At 45.4% G+C, this 18,078-nt stretch overlaps 1 protein-coding gene across 2 annotated transcripts in view; it reads right to left on the bottom strand.

The window, feature by feature from the left end:
* Positions 1-18,078, bottom strand: part of LOC124149067 (protein lev-9-like) — a 77,208-nt gene that overhangs the window by 9,154 nt on the left and 49,976 nt on the right. The window contains exons 2-9 of one of the 2 annotated variants that reach the window (XM_046520429.2): positions 6,655-6,789; positions 5,790-5,984; positions 4,366-4,563; positions 3,390-3,566; positions 2,574-2,759; positions 1,457-1,633; positions 271-444; positions 95-179 (exon numbers count right to left, since the gene is read on the bottom strand). In XM_046520429.2, the coding sequence (XP_046376385.1) occupies positions 95-179; positions 271-444; positions 1,457-1,633; positions 2,574-2,759; positions 3,390-3,566; positions 4,366-4,563; positions 5,790-5,984; positions 6,655-6,789 (1,327 nt within the window). Of the gene's footprint in view, positions 1-94; positions 180-270; positions 445-1,456; positions 1,634-2,573; positions 2,760-3,389; positions 3,570-4,365; positions 4,564-5,789; positions 5,985-6,654; positions 6,790-18,078 lie in introns of both variants that reach the window. The other variant, XM_046520428.2, reaches the window with a different exon arrangement.

Consider the following 18,078-nt stretch of genomic DNA (forward strand, 5'->3'; position numbering starts at 1 on the left):
CACGTCTCTAAAAATTAACGGTCTCAAATAGGAAGGTCTGCAGTTGTCTGTAAACTTCCGCTATTAGTGTGACATCCACTGTATTGGCGTTTACCTGTAGAAGTACACTGCTCCGACGGTGGTTCTGTGGCCGTCAAGGTAGCCGTTCCACAGAGGACCCGGCATCCCACAGTTAATTTCTGTAAAGGTAACAAATGAACAATTTTAATTAAATTATCGCAAAATGTATGAATTAAACAAACTGACATTCCAGTTGATTGCTGTGCGCACCTTCACACGTGGCCTCCTGGCCGCTCCACTCCCTGTCCGACTGACAGCGTCGGTCATTGGATCCGACGACCTTGAACCCGTCGTTGCAAACGAATCTGATGACGGAGCCGTACTCTGTCCCCGAGCCTATCATGGTGCCATGAAGAGGCGGGCCCAGTTCGTTACAGTTGATAGCTGGAAGAAGAAAATACACTATATGGTTGTTTCGAAGTCAAAAGGACCTGAGAAAAACATCGACATCTTAGAGTGTTCGACGCTTCCGAAAACAGTGCAGTTGAATACAGCAAAGACCTATTAATGCAATCAAGCAATAACCTGTTGAGTTATTAATCACAGCATACAATGCTCCCATTCTTCGACTAATTAGGCATTTGTTATTCGGGACTACAAAATAACTTCGAGTCAACCAAACTTTCGACACTTCCTAACTGATTAAACAGTAGTTAAATAAAACATTAATAAACATTTAAGAATTCGCCGGCACCGGACAACCATTCCACACAACCGAGAACTCGACACATCAGAGCTCGACTAAACGGGTTTCAGTAATATATATACACATCATACCTCTGTTGTTAAGAATAGTGAATTATCCCGACTTACTGTCATCGGTCATAAGGCCAACGACGTTCTCAGTTAAAGGGAGACAATTCTCGGAACTGGAAAGCATTTATCAAGGAATATATCTGCTCCACCTGAGTAAACAACGATGTCTTACTGATGTGTTAGGTTTGGTGATCTGGCTGTCATCATGTGGATCGTTGTTCATGCTTCTAGTGAATTGTGTGTCTGACTTGATGTAGCTGGTGAGTGCGGCGTTAAATAACATTCACTACCCACTTGACAAAGACCTTTCAGTTATTTATGGACCCCGTTATAGGATCATCCTGGATCAGATATTGCCGTATCAGGATACTGTTTTTGTCGCTTGTTATTATTATGAAGCATAACATTTAGCTTGATTGTCCCTATCCTGGCAGCTGGGGAGTACCAGTCTTAAAAAAAGCTGATTTAAGAAAAAAAAATATCTAGACACGACACGTACGGAATATTGTGTAAGAATTTTATACGTCAAAGTATGTACCCTTAAGTGCAAATTTTCCCGTTTTCAGTTCGAATAAATGGCAGGTCAATTACGCGTTCAATCTGCGGTACATTTGCTTTGAGACTGTCCAGTCATACTTACGATTGCATGTTGGTAATGATCCTGACCAATCACCGTTTGCCTGACATTCTCGGAAGCCTTTCCCCATCAGTTCATATCCCTCGTTACAATGGTAGGTGACCCGGCTGGGGAATGTGAAGCGGTAACCAGGGTTACGCCAGCCATTGACGAGTTCTCCTGGCGTACCACAGTCCCGGGCTGAAATTGTTTCAAAATTAAATGAACGAGGACCTAAAGTTTAACTCGTTTCAAACAGCAGTTCAGATACATTAATTTAAATCAGAGGTAACCCAACATGGTGAAGGTCTTAAAACCCACGAGTTAGGGATTCCAACTACGAACGTCGGATCGTGACTCACCTAATGGACGCAACTCTGCACAACGAATTTCTGCGCATTTGAAACGACTGAGCCCTGAACATTACAATATGTTGACATTAAAATTGAAACAAAAATGTCTATACTTTACAATATTCAAGGGGGGGGGGGGGGGGGGGGCGCGTGTATAAACCTGATTTAACCTAACCTTACGGAAATATTAATGTCAAGGTCATCTTCTCAAGGGGACGGTCGGGTAGCCTAGTGGTTAAAGCGTTCGCTCGTCACGCCGAAGACCCGGGTTCGATTCCCGACATGGGTACAATGTGTGAAGCCCATTTCTGGTGTCCCCCGCCGTGATATTGCTGGAATATTGCTAAAAGCGGCGTAAAACCATACACACTCACTCACTCATCTTCTCAAGCGTATCCGCTAGTCCACAAAGTCTAGTTTTCTTGATGCCTCAGGAAGATGTAGCAGGTTAGGCGATGAAAACACCTAAAATAGTGATTTTACGGCACTTCCTTCAATATGCTGCTTGACTACACATACATAAAGCCTACCAATTTAAGTGAAATACTGAATGCACTACTCTACACTTATAAAACATTAAACATAACGAGCATTGGTACATCTAGATTTCAACTAAAAATTAGTCTGGTTGGTTCAAACTATTTACAGGCCGCCCTGATACAGATGGAATGGTCCTCCCTCAAGCAACATTCGTTGACTCTTAGACATTCGTGACTGCAATTTCGCCCTGTCGCGCAGTAAGGTAGGGCAAAAATGCAATGGCCGCTCTAGGCCATCGTGTGACTGACCTTTGCAGGACATCTTTGGCCCAATCCACTGGCCCTCGGCCCCGCTGCACACGGCCCTTGGGATCCCCTCCCTGTAGTAGCCGAACTCGCACGTGTAGGTGAGCTGTGTTCCCGCTGGGAACTGCATCTGGTCTGTGGGGGCGTCATGTGTCGCGTGGTCCACGTTAGGAGGGAGGCCACACACCACTGGAAGTAAACATCAACATGGTACCGTGTATGTTTTATTCTACAATGAAGATGAGAGTGCCTCTGGTCAAATCGCAATAAGTTTTCCATCCAACAAAATCAACCTACAGGAATTTACAGTTCAAGTTAATACATAAGCGCGCTAACTGTCATTAAGACATGTGTTTGTTTGTCGTCTAACGCACTCAGCAATATCTCCAGCTGTATGACGGCGGTCTGTAAATAATCGAGTCTGGAACATACAATTCAGAGATTGACAACATGAGCATCGATCCACGCAAATGGGATACGTTGACATGCATCTACCAATTCAGCGAGTCTGACCACCCGACCCCGTTAGTCGCCTCTTACGACAAGCTTAGTCGCCTTTTACGGCAGGCATGGGTTGCTGAAGAATATTTGACGGCATCTTCCTCGTGTATATAAAAACATTTAGAGTGAAAAATCAGTTAACTGGACAGAGACGAAAACTCTACCACTAGCTTTATAAAACACTGCTAAGTTTGATACACTGAATACGTTTGTTGTAAAACTCTAGAAAAAAATATATTTCTAATATTTTCTAGAGCAACTTATAAAAAAAGATGAGGCCATCCCACTCCCCAGAAAATCCAAAGGTCGGTGCCTTACCCTCTTCACAGGTTGGGTCCTTGCCGTCCCATTGCCCGTCAGGGAGACACACCCTCTCCTCCCTGCCTGCGAGGTGGTAGCCCTGGTCACAGTAGTATCGTGCCCGGCCGTCGATGGTGTTAGACAGGATCTGGACAGACCCATGCTCTATCTCGGGGAGGAGGGGGCAGCCGGCGTCTTCAACAAAAATAATAACAAGGACACCCTGTGAATTCTAAACAGCGTGAAAAGGCTGTTAGTTTTTGAGGGGTTAGTATCATTTGCCGGGTCACATGAAATGGACCTGTTGCCAGAATCGCCAAACAGTAAATAGAAGAGAGGCACCCTGTTGGTCCAGACGTAGCGGTGTCCTTAAACAATCGTCTGGATCAACAGGGTTCTGAACAAATTATAAATTCAAATTCAAATCTCAAATATAATTGTCCAAAAAGCTAACGCCATTGCTTATTTTTTTAAAACACTATCGAAACGAGTCTACATAAATCCCATCCATACAATTCAAGTACAACGTTGCCGTTCCTTTTCCTGATGGAGGTGATGACTTGGTAAACAAGAGAGTGCGTTCTCTTGGTGGAAGCCAAAACATCGTCAGCCTTTATAACCTGGATGTTTTAAGTTGATCTTAACAATACATATATGTATGTATCCATATATCCATGTACTTATCATCAATCTTCTATCTATATATTCATCAACCCAGCTATATATTCTACCTATATGTATATCGATCAGTCTATCTTCTATCCAATCATATGTTTATCATCTATCATCTATTTATCTTGTTATCTATATATCAATTATCCAATAAAAAAGTTTGATCGTCTATCCATCCATACATTTATACTATAAGGGAGGCGTGGAAAAAATATGAAATAATTTCTACATATGTAGTTACATGCATTGTAAAGACACGAGTAAAACATTACATTTTATCCAAGGGTGTTAATGGGGTCGTTGAACTCCGCAACTGACTTACGAGCACAGGTCATGTTGGGCCCGACCCACACGCCTCCTCCCACGCACCACGCCCTGTCCACCCGCTCCTTCCGGGCCGTGAAGCCGTCCTCGCACTCATACTGCAGCATGCTCCCCAGGGGGTACGTCATCCGCCCCGACACGCTGGGCCTGTGCTTGGCGTTGTGGACCCGGGGTGGAAGGCCGCACTCGTTTTTCTCTGAACAGGCACAAAATCTATATTTTATGACTGTTATTATATGACAACACGTTTGTGGATTCCGGGGCTTCAGTTTTATGACGGCCGTCTTTTAATAATCGGGTCTTGACCAGACAATCCAGTGATTGACATCATGAGCATCGATCCACGCAATTGGGATACGATGACACGCATCAACCATGTCAGCGAGCCTGACCGCCCGATCCCGTTAGTCGGTCCTCAGTACCTCATTCTGTGCGTATTAGCTGACATAAGAGAGGATCGAGTAACCATGTATGACCAATACAAAGCGATCATAGCGCTACTACCAATACAAATGTTAAAGCATAGTCGTTACAAAAGTGCGCGTCTCACCGTTACCCGACGAAGCTGATGGTAGCTAATGCTTTCAATCGCTGGTTTGTGCTCGATTACCTATAGATTGCTGTGTTATAAACTGCCGAGCAAAAGAAGGTATACACCCATGTTTGATTGTGGCCAAAAATGAAAAATATTGTTTTTCGATGGTGATGTATTTGATACGGGTATCACATTTATGTTTTGGACCTTAATTATATATATATATATAAGTTTGTAGTGTTTCGGTGACTGTTTTCAGCCTAGCAACCTTTCAATGACCTTTTTAAGTCTTAGTTCCAAATCTACTTTCGTTTGCTTGAATATCGCTAAATGAGTCGTACAACGACATCCTTTCCATCACCAAATAGATATAACAAACCTACTTGAATAAATAATTGTTACTTATGTCAAAAAGGTATGTACTACTTGGTTCTGAATGGTCTTACTCATTCGACATTCCTATTGATGCAAAATCGTCACAGAGACACGTGGCTTTTGTTTAATGCAAAATGCAAATCCCCCTGGACTCCTTGTATAACCGCTAGGAACAAACACATATTTCTTTGGTCCAGTGGTGAATAACGACACACAATTTATGTTTGGTGGACTCGTCATTGGGTCTTGGTTGTCCTTTCAGCAATGGCGAATAGTTCGAGAATAACTCGCGAGCGACACGCGAATTGTTTACTCTTACGGACTCAATCTATCTTTTGGTTTATCTGGGATCAATTTGTGACCGAACATCTCACGATGTGACCTGTGAAATGCTCTTCCCTCGTCTATCCGCTAGAACCAAACAATATATGTGTCAAGTAATAGCTCGCGGAGCACTCGCGGAGCACTCGCGAGGTACTCGCGAATAGCTGATGCTGCAGTTTGCAACTTACCGTCTATCACCTTGGTGGGTCCACAGCGTGGTTCCTCTTTACTCCAGGTCTCGTCCCCCTGGCAGACACGCCCCGGAACTCCGAACAGCGTGTACCCATCGTCACAAATATACTTGGCAACAGCGCCGAACTGGTTGAAAGGAATGATTTCTACACGTCCATGAGGAATATCGCGAAGATCCTCACAGCGCAGATCTACACGAACAGAGAGAATAACCAGCATGTAGTGCAAACAATGCATAAGCTACGATATTGTTTAAAACAAAATTAAACACAATAAATGTTTCAAAATTGCCGCGATTAGATCAGAGCATACCAACCACATTTGTTTGTTTATTTTTGTGTTTGTTTGATTAACGCCACACTCAGAAATATCTCCAGCTATATGACGGCGGTCTGTAAAAGATCTATCCTGGACCAGATATTCCAGTGATTGATATCATGAGCATCGATCCCCGCAATTGGAATACGATGACATGCATCAACCAAGTCAACGAGCCTGACCACCAGATCCCGTTATTCGCCTCTTACGACAAGCATAGTCGCCTCTTATGACAAGCATAGTCGCCTCTTATGACAAGCATGGGTTACTGAAGACCAATTCTATGCCCGATCTTCACGAGGACGTAACAACCATGATCTACCTAAACATTATAATGACTTACACTACATGCACAGTGGAACCCCGGTATTCCGGACCCCGTTAATCCAGAAGAGCAGAATAACGATAACTGTTATGTTTCCACGCTATGGCCTACCAGCATTTCGGTCAACTTGTTTTCCACAATATGGTCTGCCAGCATAACAGTAGCAGCATTTTGAATTTGATACGACGTCGGCATGTGAAAAACGTGCGGGTACTTACTTGGATTAACACACGTCTTGCCACACGCGCCATCACACATACACTTCTTCTTGGGACTGAGGCAAGGTTTGGTCATGGAACATTCCTTTCTGCATGCTCTGTTGGTCAAGTCACGCCGCGGGCAGGACTCTCCGACTGCAAGTTGAATATAATATTCATCATCAACATGTAAACATCATCAGCAAGAAATCATCAAAACAATCAACAACAACGGTGATCATTAACATCAGCAGCAGCAACGACAAGAATAACATCATCAGTGTTATCAACACCATCAAGAACAATATGATAAACATCACAAAACGATGCTTACACCATCATCAGCAGCAGCATCAGTGTTATCAGTAGCAGCAGCAAAAACAACAAATCATTTGATGATGGCCTCAATCATCATCGTCATAGTCTTCAATCGTTATTATCATAAACAACAAATCATCATCAGTGTTATAATCATCACTATCAGTGTTATCATCATCATCATCTTCATGTGTTATGGTCATCATCATCAGTGTTATCATCATCATCTCCAGTGTTATCATTATCACCATCAGTGTGTTATCATCTTCATGTGTTATCGCCATCATCAATGTTATCATCATCAGTGTTATCATCATCATCAGTGTTATCATCATCATCGTCATGTGTTATGGTCATCATAACCAGTGTTATCATCATCAGTGTTATCGTCATCAGCATCAGTGTTATCATCATCATCTCCAGTGTTATCATTATCACCATCAGTGTGTTATCATCTTCATGTGTTATCATCACCAATGTTATCATCATCATCATCATCATCAGTGTTATCATCGCTATCTCATCACCAACCTCATCATAGCCATTATTACTATCATAAGATAAGATTTCACCAGTGAAGAGGTTCTACCCGATTGTATTGCGTTCCTTAATTAGTCAACTTTAAAATATATATTCTAGGTTATCATTAATTAATTAAGTGTTTAATTGTTCAGTAACGATACTTGATGGCAACGCGGAGAGGAAACAAAGTTGACAAATTGGTCTCATTTGTGCAATATACATGAGATATAGTAAACAGTGGTGTCATATATACACCAATACAACAATGATTTACCAGCGGTCGTAAACTTGACACGTATACGCTATGTGATGCCCAGACCTACCCGTGAATTCATGTCCCATACACTGCAGTAGTACGCACAGTTTGCCCGCCATGGTGCTGGTATGAACCTGATATAGTTTTAAACGGTAAATGAAGCGGGCGTAAAATATGCGATACTAGTGGGCAAAGTTGCGTCCCTTCACTGTCCCAGGATGGAGTGTCTAATACCAGTTTCGTCCTGAGTATGTTTCGCCCTGAACTATTCGCATCAATGTCCTCCAACATTAAGCTGACCCGCGATGCAATAACTACAATAATGTTCCTAGTGGTGTTAAACCCCATACACTTACTCATTCACTCAAATGATAAATAATAGTGGATATCTACGTCGACCTCGACACGTGATTCACGTGAACCGTGAGAAGGACATTTATCTGCTGGAGCAGGTGGCGTGCTGTACACGATATGCACATGCTGCACGTGCTGTAAGTACATGCACTTCTGTCAGCGATACAACCCTCTCTCATACAACACCTGTCACTTGATGATAGAGATAACTGCATGAATGGCTGTCAGATACTACATATTTTACAACGAGTTGTTTCAAAACGCATATACTGAGCGAAAGCCAATTAGATACGTTTTGAAACAACTCGTAAGATAAATGGCATTTGATGCAGTAATCTATTTTTTATCCATCCTAAAGTCGCACCATTTTTAACATACGTCTGACACCAGTTATCTCAAAGGGCGTTTCTTTTTCACAGTTGTGTAAGAAGGAGGGTTTTTTAAACTCAAACGGACCTGTCACCTGACCTCAATGGCTTGGCACAAACGGAACGGCTTGTGTTTTACATTTAAGACTTACACAGAATAACCAACGAGACAATAGGGACTGTGATTTTCTGTCTCAAGTCGATGCATGGTGCAAGCCCCGCGCCCTTGGTCAAAATTTGCAAGGGATTTACATCACACATTCACTTTCAATTTAAACAGATGCTCATATATTAAAAAAACCAACGAACTGTATTCTTTGAAACTTGTCGGCAAAAAAGGGCACATGTAAAACAATGGCAGTGATTCTTTTTTAGAACCCCTTACACAGTTACATCACTCACATCTGCGTTCGGTTGATAATTTATTGCTTATCTAAAAACTGTGGGAAGCGGTATTTTTTATACGAGAAAAAATTAAAGTAACATTTGCACACAAACGGAACACTGTTCCTGAAATCACCTCAACTCTGAGCTACTTGTCAGCAGAAAACATCGACAAATATTACTAAAATTATTTGTAAGTTTTGTGTATTTCCTTGGATCCACACCCGTGAAGATCCGTGTTAGAATAGGTTTTCAGCAACCGATGCTTTTCGTAAGAGTTGATTGTGCTTGTCGTATGAGACGACTAACGGGATCGGGTGGTCAGGCTCGCTGACTTGGCCGATGCATGTCATCGTATCCCAATTGCGTGGATCGATGCTTATGATGTCAATCACAAGATTGTTTTGTCCAGACTCGATTATTTACCGACTGCCGTCATATAGCTGGAATATTGTTGAGTGCGGCATTAATCAACAAACCATCACCAACAACATAAAACTTGTAAAGGTCAGGGTCAAAGATATTTTTTATGCGAAGGCAGACAACAGTATAAAAATATTCACCGAATCGATGAATTTGTTGTGTACATTGCCGAAGAAATAAATAAGACTTGATAAATTATTAATTTCCTGCATCTGAAAAAACGACCTCGTTCTCGGCGCGAGGACTGTGTAATTCAATCTATTGGTTCTGGAGAACGTTGCTGTATTTCAAAAGTGTCGGACGTCATCTGGCATTCATGACTTGGTAACACTAAAAACATTTACAGGCAATTATAGAAAAATGTTTGAGAACGAAACTATTTGTATTCTTGTAGTTTAGACATGCGTTCGAACAGGAAACTGGAAAACCAATTTTCGCGGCAAATTGGGGTGGTGGGGTAGCCTAGTGGTTAAAGCATTCGCTCGGCACGCCTAAGGCCAAGGTTTGATTCCCCACTCGGACACAATGTGTGAAGCCCATTTATGGTGTCTCCCGCAATGATATTGCTGGAATATTGCTAAAAGCGTTGTAAATCCAAACTCACTCACTCACTCGTATCAAATTTTAAAACAGCACTTGTTCCAAACTTGTTCGTGGGGTTGGGTGAATTCTTCACTGCAGACAGCAGGACTTTTACGGGATCAGCGGCATAAAAAAGGTCGTCCGTTTTCTACAAGCGTGCAGCACGTTCTTGTCGATTTCCAAGGACGGAAATCCCCACTAATACATCACTCAAGCAATCATTTAATGAAGTATTTCCCCATCGAGATATAAACATGAAATGAACATTACCTGTCACTCAATTAACAATCCTTATCGCGCAGTGAGCATTGGCAGTCTGTGGGATACACCATCGATCAGACTGATTGATTGAAATAAGCACGTGACAGCTATTGACAACTTGTGTCTTTCAGATAGCGTGAGAATGTCAATACTGACGTTTGGTGTAATTATTGGCAACAAGGAAGGGCAAAATCTCAGGATATCTCTCAGTCTCTCATTGCCAGAACTGACAGAAATTACATTCACTGTAGCTTTCTTTTTGTCGCACACACACACAAAGCATCAAATAAAATCTTTTTAAAAAAAACAATCACAGTGACTGCGTGAATATGGTTTTACGCCGCTTTTAGCGATATTTCAGCAATGTCACGACGGGGGACACCAGCAATGTGTTTCACGCATTGTGCCCATGTGGGGAATCACAGGCCTTCGGTGTGACGAGCGAACGCTTTACCCACTAGGCTACCCCACCGCCCCATAAAAATATTCACAACTATTATATTCTCGAAAACCTTTTATTCATGAAGACATCAGGGAGAGTTGAAAAATAGCTTATATGAACTAAGGCGGTGCCATTCCCAGTGAAACCGTCCAGAATATAAAAATCAAATTCATATCAACGAAGTTGTTTGTCAATGTATTTTGAATAGAATCAACCGTTATGAAGCCCCGAGTGGTGGGGGGTCCTGATAAATGAGGTTCTGTCTAACGGTATTTCACTTTTCAATTGAAGGGAATAGTCAAGTGAAAATATCTGCCTTTAAGGATATGAACTAGGACGCGAATATATTTACATGATCAGGCATGTTTTAAGATATTATCCTCAAATAATAAGTTAAGTAAAACATTAATTGTTTTCATGGTTTTTAATGGACCAGGTAATAAATGCATGCGCGTAATGCATAACCTGCGCGTGTGTGTATACGCAAACATGTGAATATATCTATATATGTAGGACTTATCCGTCTCTCTTTCAGCGTCGACTGGGTGAACCTGTCTTCTCCTGACTAACATGAGGTTGATTATCACTGACAACATAATGTTTCTCAATTATTTGTGATTTCAAGTTTTGTATTTGCCTGCCTATTCTTGTCTGTAGATGTGACCATGGCTGTGATATAACCAGGTTTTTCAAACACCTTAACGTTGACCTTGACCTTTGACTAATCTTGACCAGAGCCTTTTCGAAGCAGGGTCCCCTCCTTGACAAGGTATATACCAAGTTTAAAGATGAACACATTGACAGTGTTTGAGAAGGCGTAACCACTAACATTTTTGTGAGTTGTTTCGAACTCGTGATCTTGACCTTTGGCCTTGTAATGGTATGTGCCATGTATCTAGGGCCATGTGGAAGTCCATGGCAAAATAACCTCAATGTTAATCTACAAGCAATAGACATCAGAAGATCAGAGGGGCGGCGGTCAATTGTGGACACAGAAATGAGAACAGTCAATTCCTATAACGCATTTTCTTATTCTAAGTCAGATTACTGTTGTCAAACTGGGCTGTGATCATACTGGCCTAGACCCGTGAAGACCCATGAAGACCCGTAGAATAGGTCTTGAGCAGCCCACGCCTGTCGTAAAAGGCGACTATGCTTGTCGTCAGAGGCCACTAACGGGATCGGGTGATCAGGCTCGCTGACTTGGTTGATGTCTGTCATCCTATTCCATTTGCGTGAATCGATGCTTATGATGTCAATCACTAGATTGTCTGGTCCAGACTCGATTATTTACAGACCGACGTAATATAGCTGGAATAGTGCGGCGTTAAACAATGAACAAACAAACAAACTGACCTATATAACACAGTCAGCACTTTTTCAACTAAACTAATGGGGAAAAGATACGCCACAAAACAATTGTCTGGTCTAACACAAAAAAGACGCAAAATTTAGTAACAGTTGATGTTTTATTATAAAAAAAACAATTATTCAAAAACGGTATTTGAAAATGACAAGATCAAAAAACATGTACTAACAGTTCTGCAGACACGTTTTTCATGCTGGGTGCACTGTCCAGTATTCGATCACACCCGCAGAATCGACGTCGATCTCTTTTAAAGTCCTGTGCTACACACATGGCTCAGTATCGGATGTGACCTCCTCCAGCAACGACGCAGGCCTTAACACCACGTCGAGCTGAGTACACGAGTCTCCTGACATCCTGATTAGGGATCCTACGCCATTCTTCCTGCAGGGCAATTGCCAAGGCATCCCTCGTCAATGCGTCCAAGGTGGTCGCAGAGGTGCTCTATGGGCGACTGGGCCGGTGAACTTGCTGGCCACTGTAATACGGTCACGTTGTTAGCGTTAAGAAAGTCGCCAGTGACTCGAGCTGTGTGACGGGTGGCGTTGTCCTGCTTAAACAGCGTCCGTGGGTGTCGTTGCAGGAAAGGCAGTACCAAAGGCCGGAAAACCACATCAATGTGACGACGTGCAGTGAGATTTCCGTCGATGATGACCAGATCAGTCTTCTGGTCTCCGCAGATGCCACCCCAGATCATGCCAGTACACCTCCATAAGGCTCCATTTCTTGGACGCAACAACGTGCCATCCGTTCACCACGTCGTTGGTAGATTCGAACCCGCCCATCAGACTTGAAGAGCTGACATCTACTCTCGTCGCTGAAGAGCACTCTTTGCCCACTTCTCTGCTGCCACTGCTGTACAGTCCTGCCCCATCTCAGTCTGTGACGTCGGTGTAGAAACGTTTACGTCATGCCACTGAAAGGTCGATAGGCACGGAGATCATACAGGCGGAGTCGTCTAGCAACGGTCCTTCTGCTGACTGGATGTCAAAGGCTGTTTGCGGATGATGACGTCACAGTTAGAAATCTTGAACTTAGGTGAAGCACCCGTAAATACAGGTCTTCCTGTGGGGTCGTGACCTTGGGTCTTCCATTCCTTGGCCTGTCTGCAGTACTGCTAGTTTGCCTGTGACGTGTGACAAGTCTGCACTTGAAGCAGCCCATGATCCTGGCAACGTGCTCCTGCGTCGCTCCCATTTGCAACATACCCATGGCTCTCTGCTCTGCGGTTAGTCGAGGCATTTTTGTTGTCTTAAACGGTTTCTTGTGATGAGAGAGTACATCAGAGTCCTGCTCATGTTTTATACCAGAATTTCATACGGGTAACTTTGTGCATATTTCGCTTTTTTATGTTAAATTCACTTGTCTCGCAAATCACGCGAAGCACGTGCACATGGTCACAGGGAATGGTAAGTTGCATTCCAGCTATGTGTTCCAAACTGTTTTCGTGCTGTTTTGCAGATTTGTTGAAACCTGACGACCATAATTGGTGGTGTTTCTTTTGCCCCTCAGTATATATCACAACGGCTTGTAGAAACTCGTGTATTGGCCAGACAAACCAGTGGTTGATAGCACGAGCAACTACCCTTCCCGTCGCCGCATGCTCGGGCAACTGCCCCCCCGGAAATCTACCCTTATGATTATTATTTTTATTATTTCTTAAATAAATAACGCCGCACTCAGCAATATTCCAGCCATATGACGGCAATCTGTAAATAATATTTTCCGAGCGCATTACGTATGATTTATATGATGTTTATTTGTTTTGTTTTGTTTTGTTTTGTTTGTTGTTTAACGCCGCACTCATTAATATTCCAGCCATCTGTAACTAATCGAGTCTGGACCAGACAATCCAGTATATGATGTACGCTGGTCTATGTAACACGATGAAATCACGCGAGCGTCTTAAAAGTAGATTGAAATTATAACCCCATAAAAGAATACAGTCATTCATTTTAACGTTATATGAAGTCAAAATTGATTTGAAACCGTTTGCCTTAACTCCAACTGATAGCATTTGTGTTAACCAAATTCAAAAAAGAAACTCTGATGACTGTTGTATGCAGTTCAAATCTATACACAATAATCAATAACCAACAAGTTATGCATGACACAATCACGAACACAACGATCTCGTAAAATTGGCGTTTAATCATTTTTCAGCCTAAGCCGTCCCAGTAAACAAAAACAAGCGTGTGTTATTGCTCCCACTTACAACACGAAATCCAGATGCAACTGATTAGCTCAATCAATATTCAGACCGTTGTTAGTCTCCTACCACGAAAGTCTTTTGTGAAATGCGCACGAAATCGACCAGTCAGCACCAAGGAAGCTATTAGTCCCCAAATGCAGTATTTATCAGCTTAATTTCGATTTATGGGATTTGTATGTTTTGTGCGGACCATTTTCATGCATGGTTGAAAGAAATGAATTGTTTTCTGATTACCTTTAATTATCTGGTAAGTCTGCTTCATGGGCGAACGTTTTTCATGTCAGTTCTTTTGTGCTGAGAGTCGCATGCTTATTTCGTCTATTTTTGCTTCTCCGGAAACGAAATACTCTAATGGTTAAATTGGAAGCTGCATTAATTACCATTGAAAAACTCAACAGCATGAAAACAATGAATGTTTTGCTTATCATTTGAGGGTAATATTTTAAAACTATGCTTGATTATATGTAATTATGTAATTATATTCGCGTCCTAGTACATATCCTTAAAGTCAGATATTTAAACTTGAGTATTCCCTTTAATTATCAAGTGAAACCCCGTTAGACAGGACCTCGTTAATCAGGAACCCCCACCACTCGGGGCCTCACAATGTTTCAGTCCATTCAAATGGCAATGAATAACAGTACTTTTTAAAATGCATTTGTTTATTATTCCGGAAGATTTCAATGGGAAATGTACCGCCTCATTCATATATATAATCCTAAGCTTGTTTTTCAACTCTCCCTCTCAACATCTCGCAATTATGTGTATGTGTGGTGGTGGTGGTGGCTGTGGTGGTGGCTGTGGTGGTGGCTGTGGTGGTGGCGGTGGTGGCTGTGGTGGCTGTGGTGGTGATGGTGGCTGTGGTGGCTGTGGTGGCTGTGGTGGTGATGGTGGCTGTGGTGGTGATGGTGGCTGTGGTGGTGGTGATGGTTGTGGTGGCTGTGGTGGTGGCTGTGGTGGTGGCTGTGGTGGTGGCGGTGGTGGCTGTGGTGGCTGTGGTGGTGATGGTGGCTGTGGTGGTGGCTGTGGTGGTGGTGGTGGTGGCTGTGGTGGTGATGGTGGCTGTGGTGGTGGTGGTGGCTGTGGTGGCTGTGGTGGTGGTGGTGGCTGTGGTGGTGGCTGTGGTGGTGGCGGTGGTGGATGTGGTGGCTGTGGTGGTGGCGGTGGTGGATGTGGTGGCTGTGGTGGTGATGGTGGCTGTGGCTGTGGTGGTGGCTGTGGTGGTGGTGGTGGCTGTGGTGGCTGTGGTGGTGGTGGTGGCTGTGGTGGCTGTGGTGGTGGTGGTGGTGGTGGTGGCTGTGGTGGCTGTGGTGGTGGTGGTGGTTGTGGTGGCTGTGGTGGTGGCGGTGGCTGTGGTGGTGATGGTGGCTGTGGTGGTGGTGGTGGCTGTGGTGGTGATGGTGGCTGTGGTGGTGGCTGTGGTGGTTGTGGTGGTGGTGGTGGCTGTGGTGGTGATGGTGGCTGTGGTGGTGATGGTGGCTGTGGTGGTGGTGGTGGCTGTGGTGGCTGTGGTGGTGGTGGTGGTGGTGGTGGCTGTGGTGGCTGTGGTGGTGGTGGTGGTTGTGGTGGCTGTGGTGGTGGCGGTGGCTGTGGTGGTGATGGTGGCTGTGGTGGTGGTGGTGGTGGCTGTGGTGGCTGTGGTGGTGGTGGTGGTTGTGGTGGCTGTGGTGGTGGCGGTGGCTGTGGTGGTGATGGTGGCTGTGGTGGTGGCGGTGGCTGTGGTGGTGATGGTGGCTGTGGTGGTGGCTGTGGTGGTTGTGGTGGTGGTGGTGGCTGTGGTGGTGATGGTGGCTGTGGTGGTGATGGTGGCTGTGGTGGTGGTGGTGGCTGTGGTGGCTGTGGTGGTGGTGGTGGTTGTGGTGGCTGTGGTGGTGGCGGTGGTGGATGTGGTGGCTGTGGTGGTGATGGTGGCTGTGGCTGTGGTGGTGGCTGTGGTGGTGGCGGTGGCTGTGGTGGTGGTTGTGGTGGTGGCGGTGGCTGTGGTGGTGGTTGTGGTGGTGGTGGTGGCTCTGATAGTGGTTGTGGTGGTGGTGGCTCTGATGGTGGTTGTGGTGGTGGTGGATGTCGTTGTGGTGGTGGTGGTGGTGGTGGCAGTGGTGGTGGTTGTGGTGGTGGTTGTGGTGGTGGTGTTGGTTGTGGTGGCTGTGGTTGTGGTGGTGGTGGTGGCTGTGGTGGTGGCTGTGGTTGTGGTAGTGGTGGTGGTGGTGGTGGTGGTGGCTGTGGTGGCTGTGGTGGTGGTGGTGGTTGTGGTGGCTGTGGTGGTGGCGGTGGCTGTGGTGGTGATGGTGGCTGTGGTGGTGGTGGTGGTGGCTGTGGTGGCTGTGGTGGTGGTGGTGGTTGTGGTGGCTGTGGTGGTGGCGGTGGCTGTGGTGGTGATGGTGGCTGTGGTGGTGGCGGTGGCTGTGGTGGTGATGGTGGCTGTGGTGGTGGCTGTGGTGGTTGTGGTGGTGGTGGTGGCTGTGGTGGTGATGGTGGCTGTGGTGGTGATGGTGGCTGTGGTGGTGGTGGTGGCTGTGGTGGCTGTGGTGGTGGTGGTGGTTGTGGTGGCTGTGGTGGTGGCGGTGGTGGATGTGGTGGCTGTGGTGGTGATGGTGGCTGTGGCTGTGGTGGTGGCTGTGGTGGTGGCGGTGGCTGTGGTGGTGGTTGTGGTGGTGGCGGTGGCTGTGGTGGTGGTTGTGGTGGTGGTGGTGGCTCTGATAGTGGTTGTGGTGGTGGTGGCTCTGATGGTGGTTGTGGTGGTGGTGGATGTCGTTGTGGTGGTGGTGGTGGTGGTGGCAGTGGTGGTGGTTGTGGTGGTGGTTGTGGTGGTGGTGTTGGTTGTGGTGGCTGTGGTTGTGGTGGTGGTGGTGGCTGTGGTGGTGGCTGTGGTTGTGGTAGTGGTGGTGGTGGTGGTGGTGGTGGTGGTGGTGGTGGCAGTGGTGGTGGTTGTGGTGGATGTGGTGGCTGTGGTGGTGGTGGTGGCTGTGGTGGTGGTTGTGATGGTGGTGGTGGTGGCTGTGGTGGTGGCTGTGGTGGTGGTTGTGGTGGTGGTTGTGGTGGTGGCTGTGGTGGTGGTGGTGGTTGTGGTGGTGGTGGTTGTGGTGGTGGTGGCTGTGGTGGATGTGGTGGTGGCTGTGGTGGCTGTGGTGGTGGTGGTGGCTGTGGTGGTGGTGGTAGCTGTGGTGGTTGTTGTTGTGGTGGTGGTGATGGTGGCTGTGGTGTAGGTGGTGGTGGCTGTGGTGGTGGTGGCTGTCGTGGTTGTGGTGGCTGTGGTGGTGGTTGTGGTGGTGGTGGTGGATGTGGTGGTGGTTGTGGTGGTGGTGGTGGTGGCTGTGGTGGTGGCTGTGGTGGCGGTGTATGTAGTCATGCTTCTTACTCCCGCTTTACACCTTTTTCGGCGACCTCCTCAATGATTCAAAGTGCTTCAGCGTGTAGCCGGAATGTTCCTGTGGGTCACTCTTTAACGGCACTTGCAGTCAGCAAGAAATATCTTCAAAACAGATATCCGCCGCCGTATATGGTGAGAAGAAAATGCGCATTAATTATGTAAGATATAAGAAGACACACATTAAGCAAGTTATCGTGCAGCTATCAATATACGCACACATACACACACGCGCCTCACTCACTCACACACAAACATAAGCACGCACGCACACACAAACAAACGCACGCACGCACGCGCACGCACGCGCTCACACGTACATACACACGCGCTCATCACGCATGCATACACACACATACATATGCAAGCACACACATACACACCCAAAAACATACGCGCACATCACGCACGTGCATACAAACATACGCACGCACGCACGCACGCACACACACACACACACGCGCGCACACACACACATATATATTCACATAAAGCAATACGAATATCCTTCTGTTACAACCCAATCTAAAATTAACACCTAGGGGGCAACGAGTGAGTGAGTGAGTATGGTTTTACGCCGCCTTTAGCAATAT

The sequence above is a fragment of the Haliotis rufescens genome, unplaced genomic scaffold (assembly GCF_023055435.1).
Source record: "Haliotis rufescens isolate VD_foot unplaced genomic scaffold, xgHalRufe1.0.p SCAF_8, whole genome shotgun sequence".
In the NCBI taxonomy this organism is placed as follows: domain Eukaryota; kingdom Metazoa; phylum Mollusca; class Gastropoda; order Lepetellida; family Haliotidae; genus Haliotis; species Haliotis rufescens.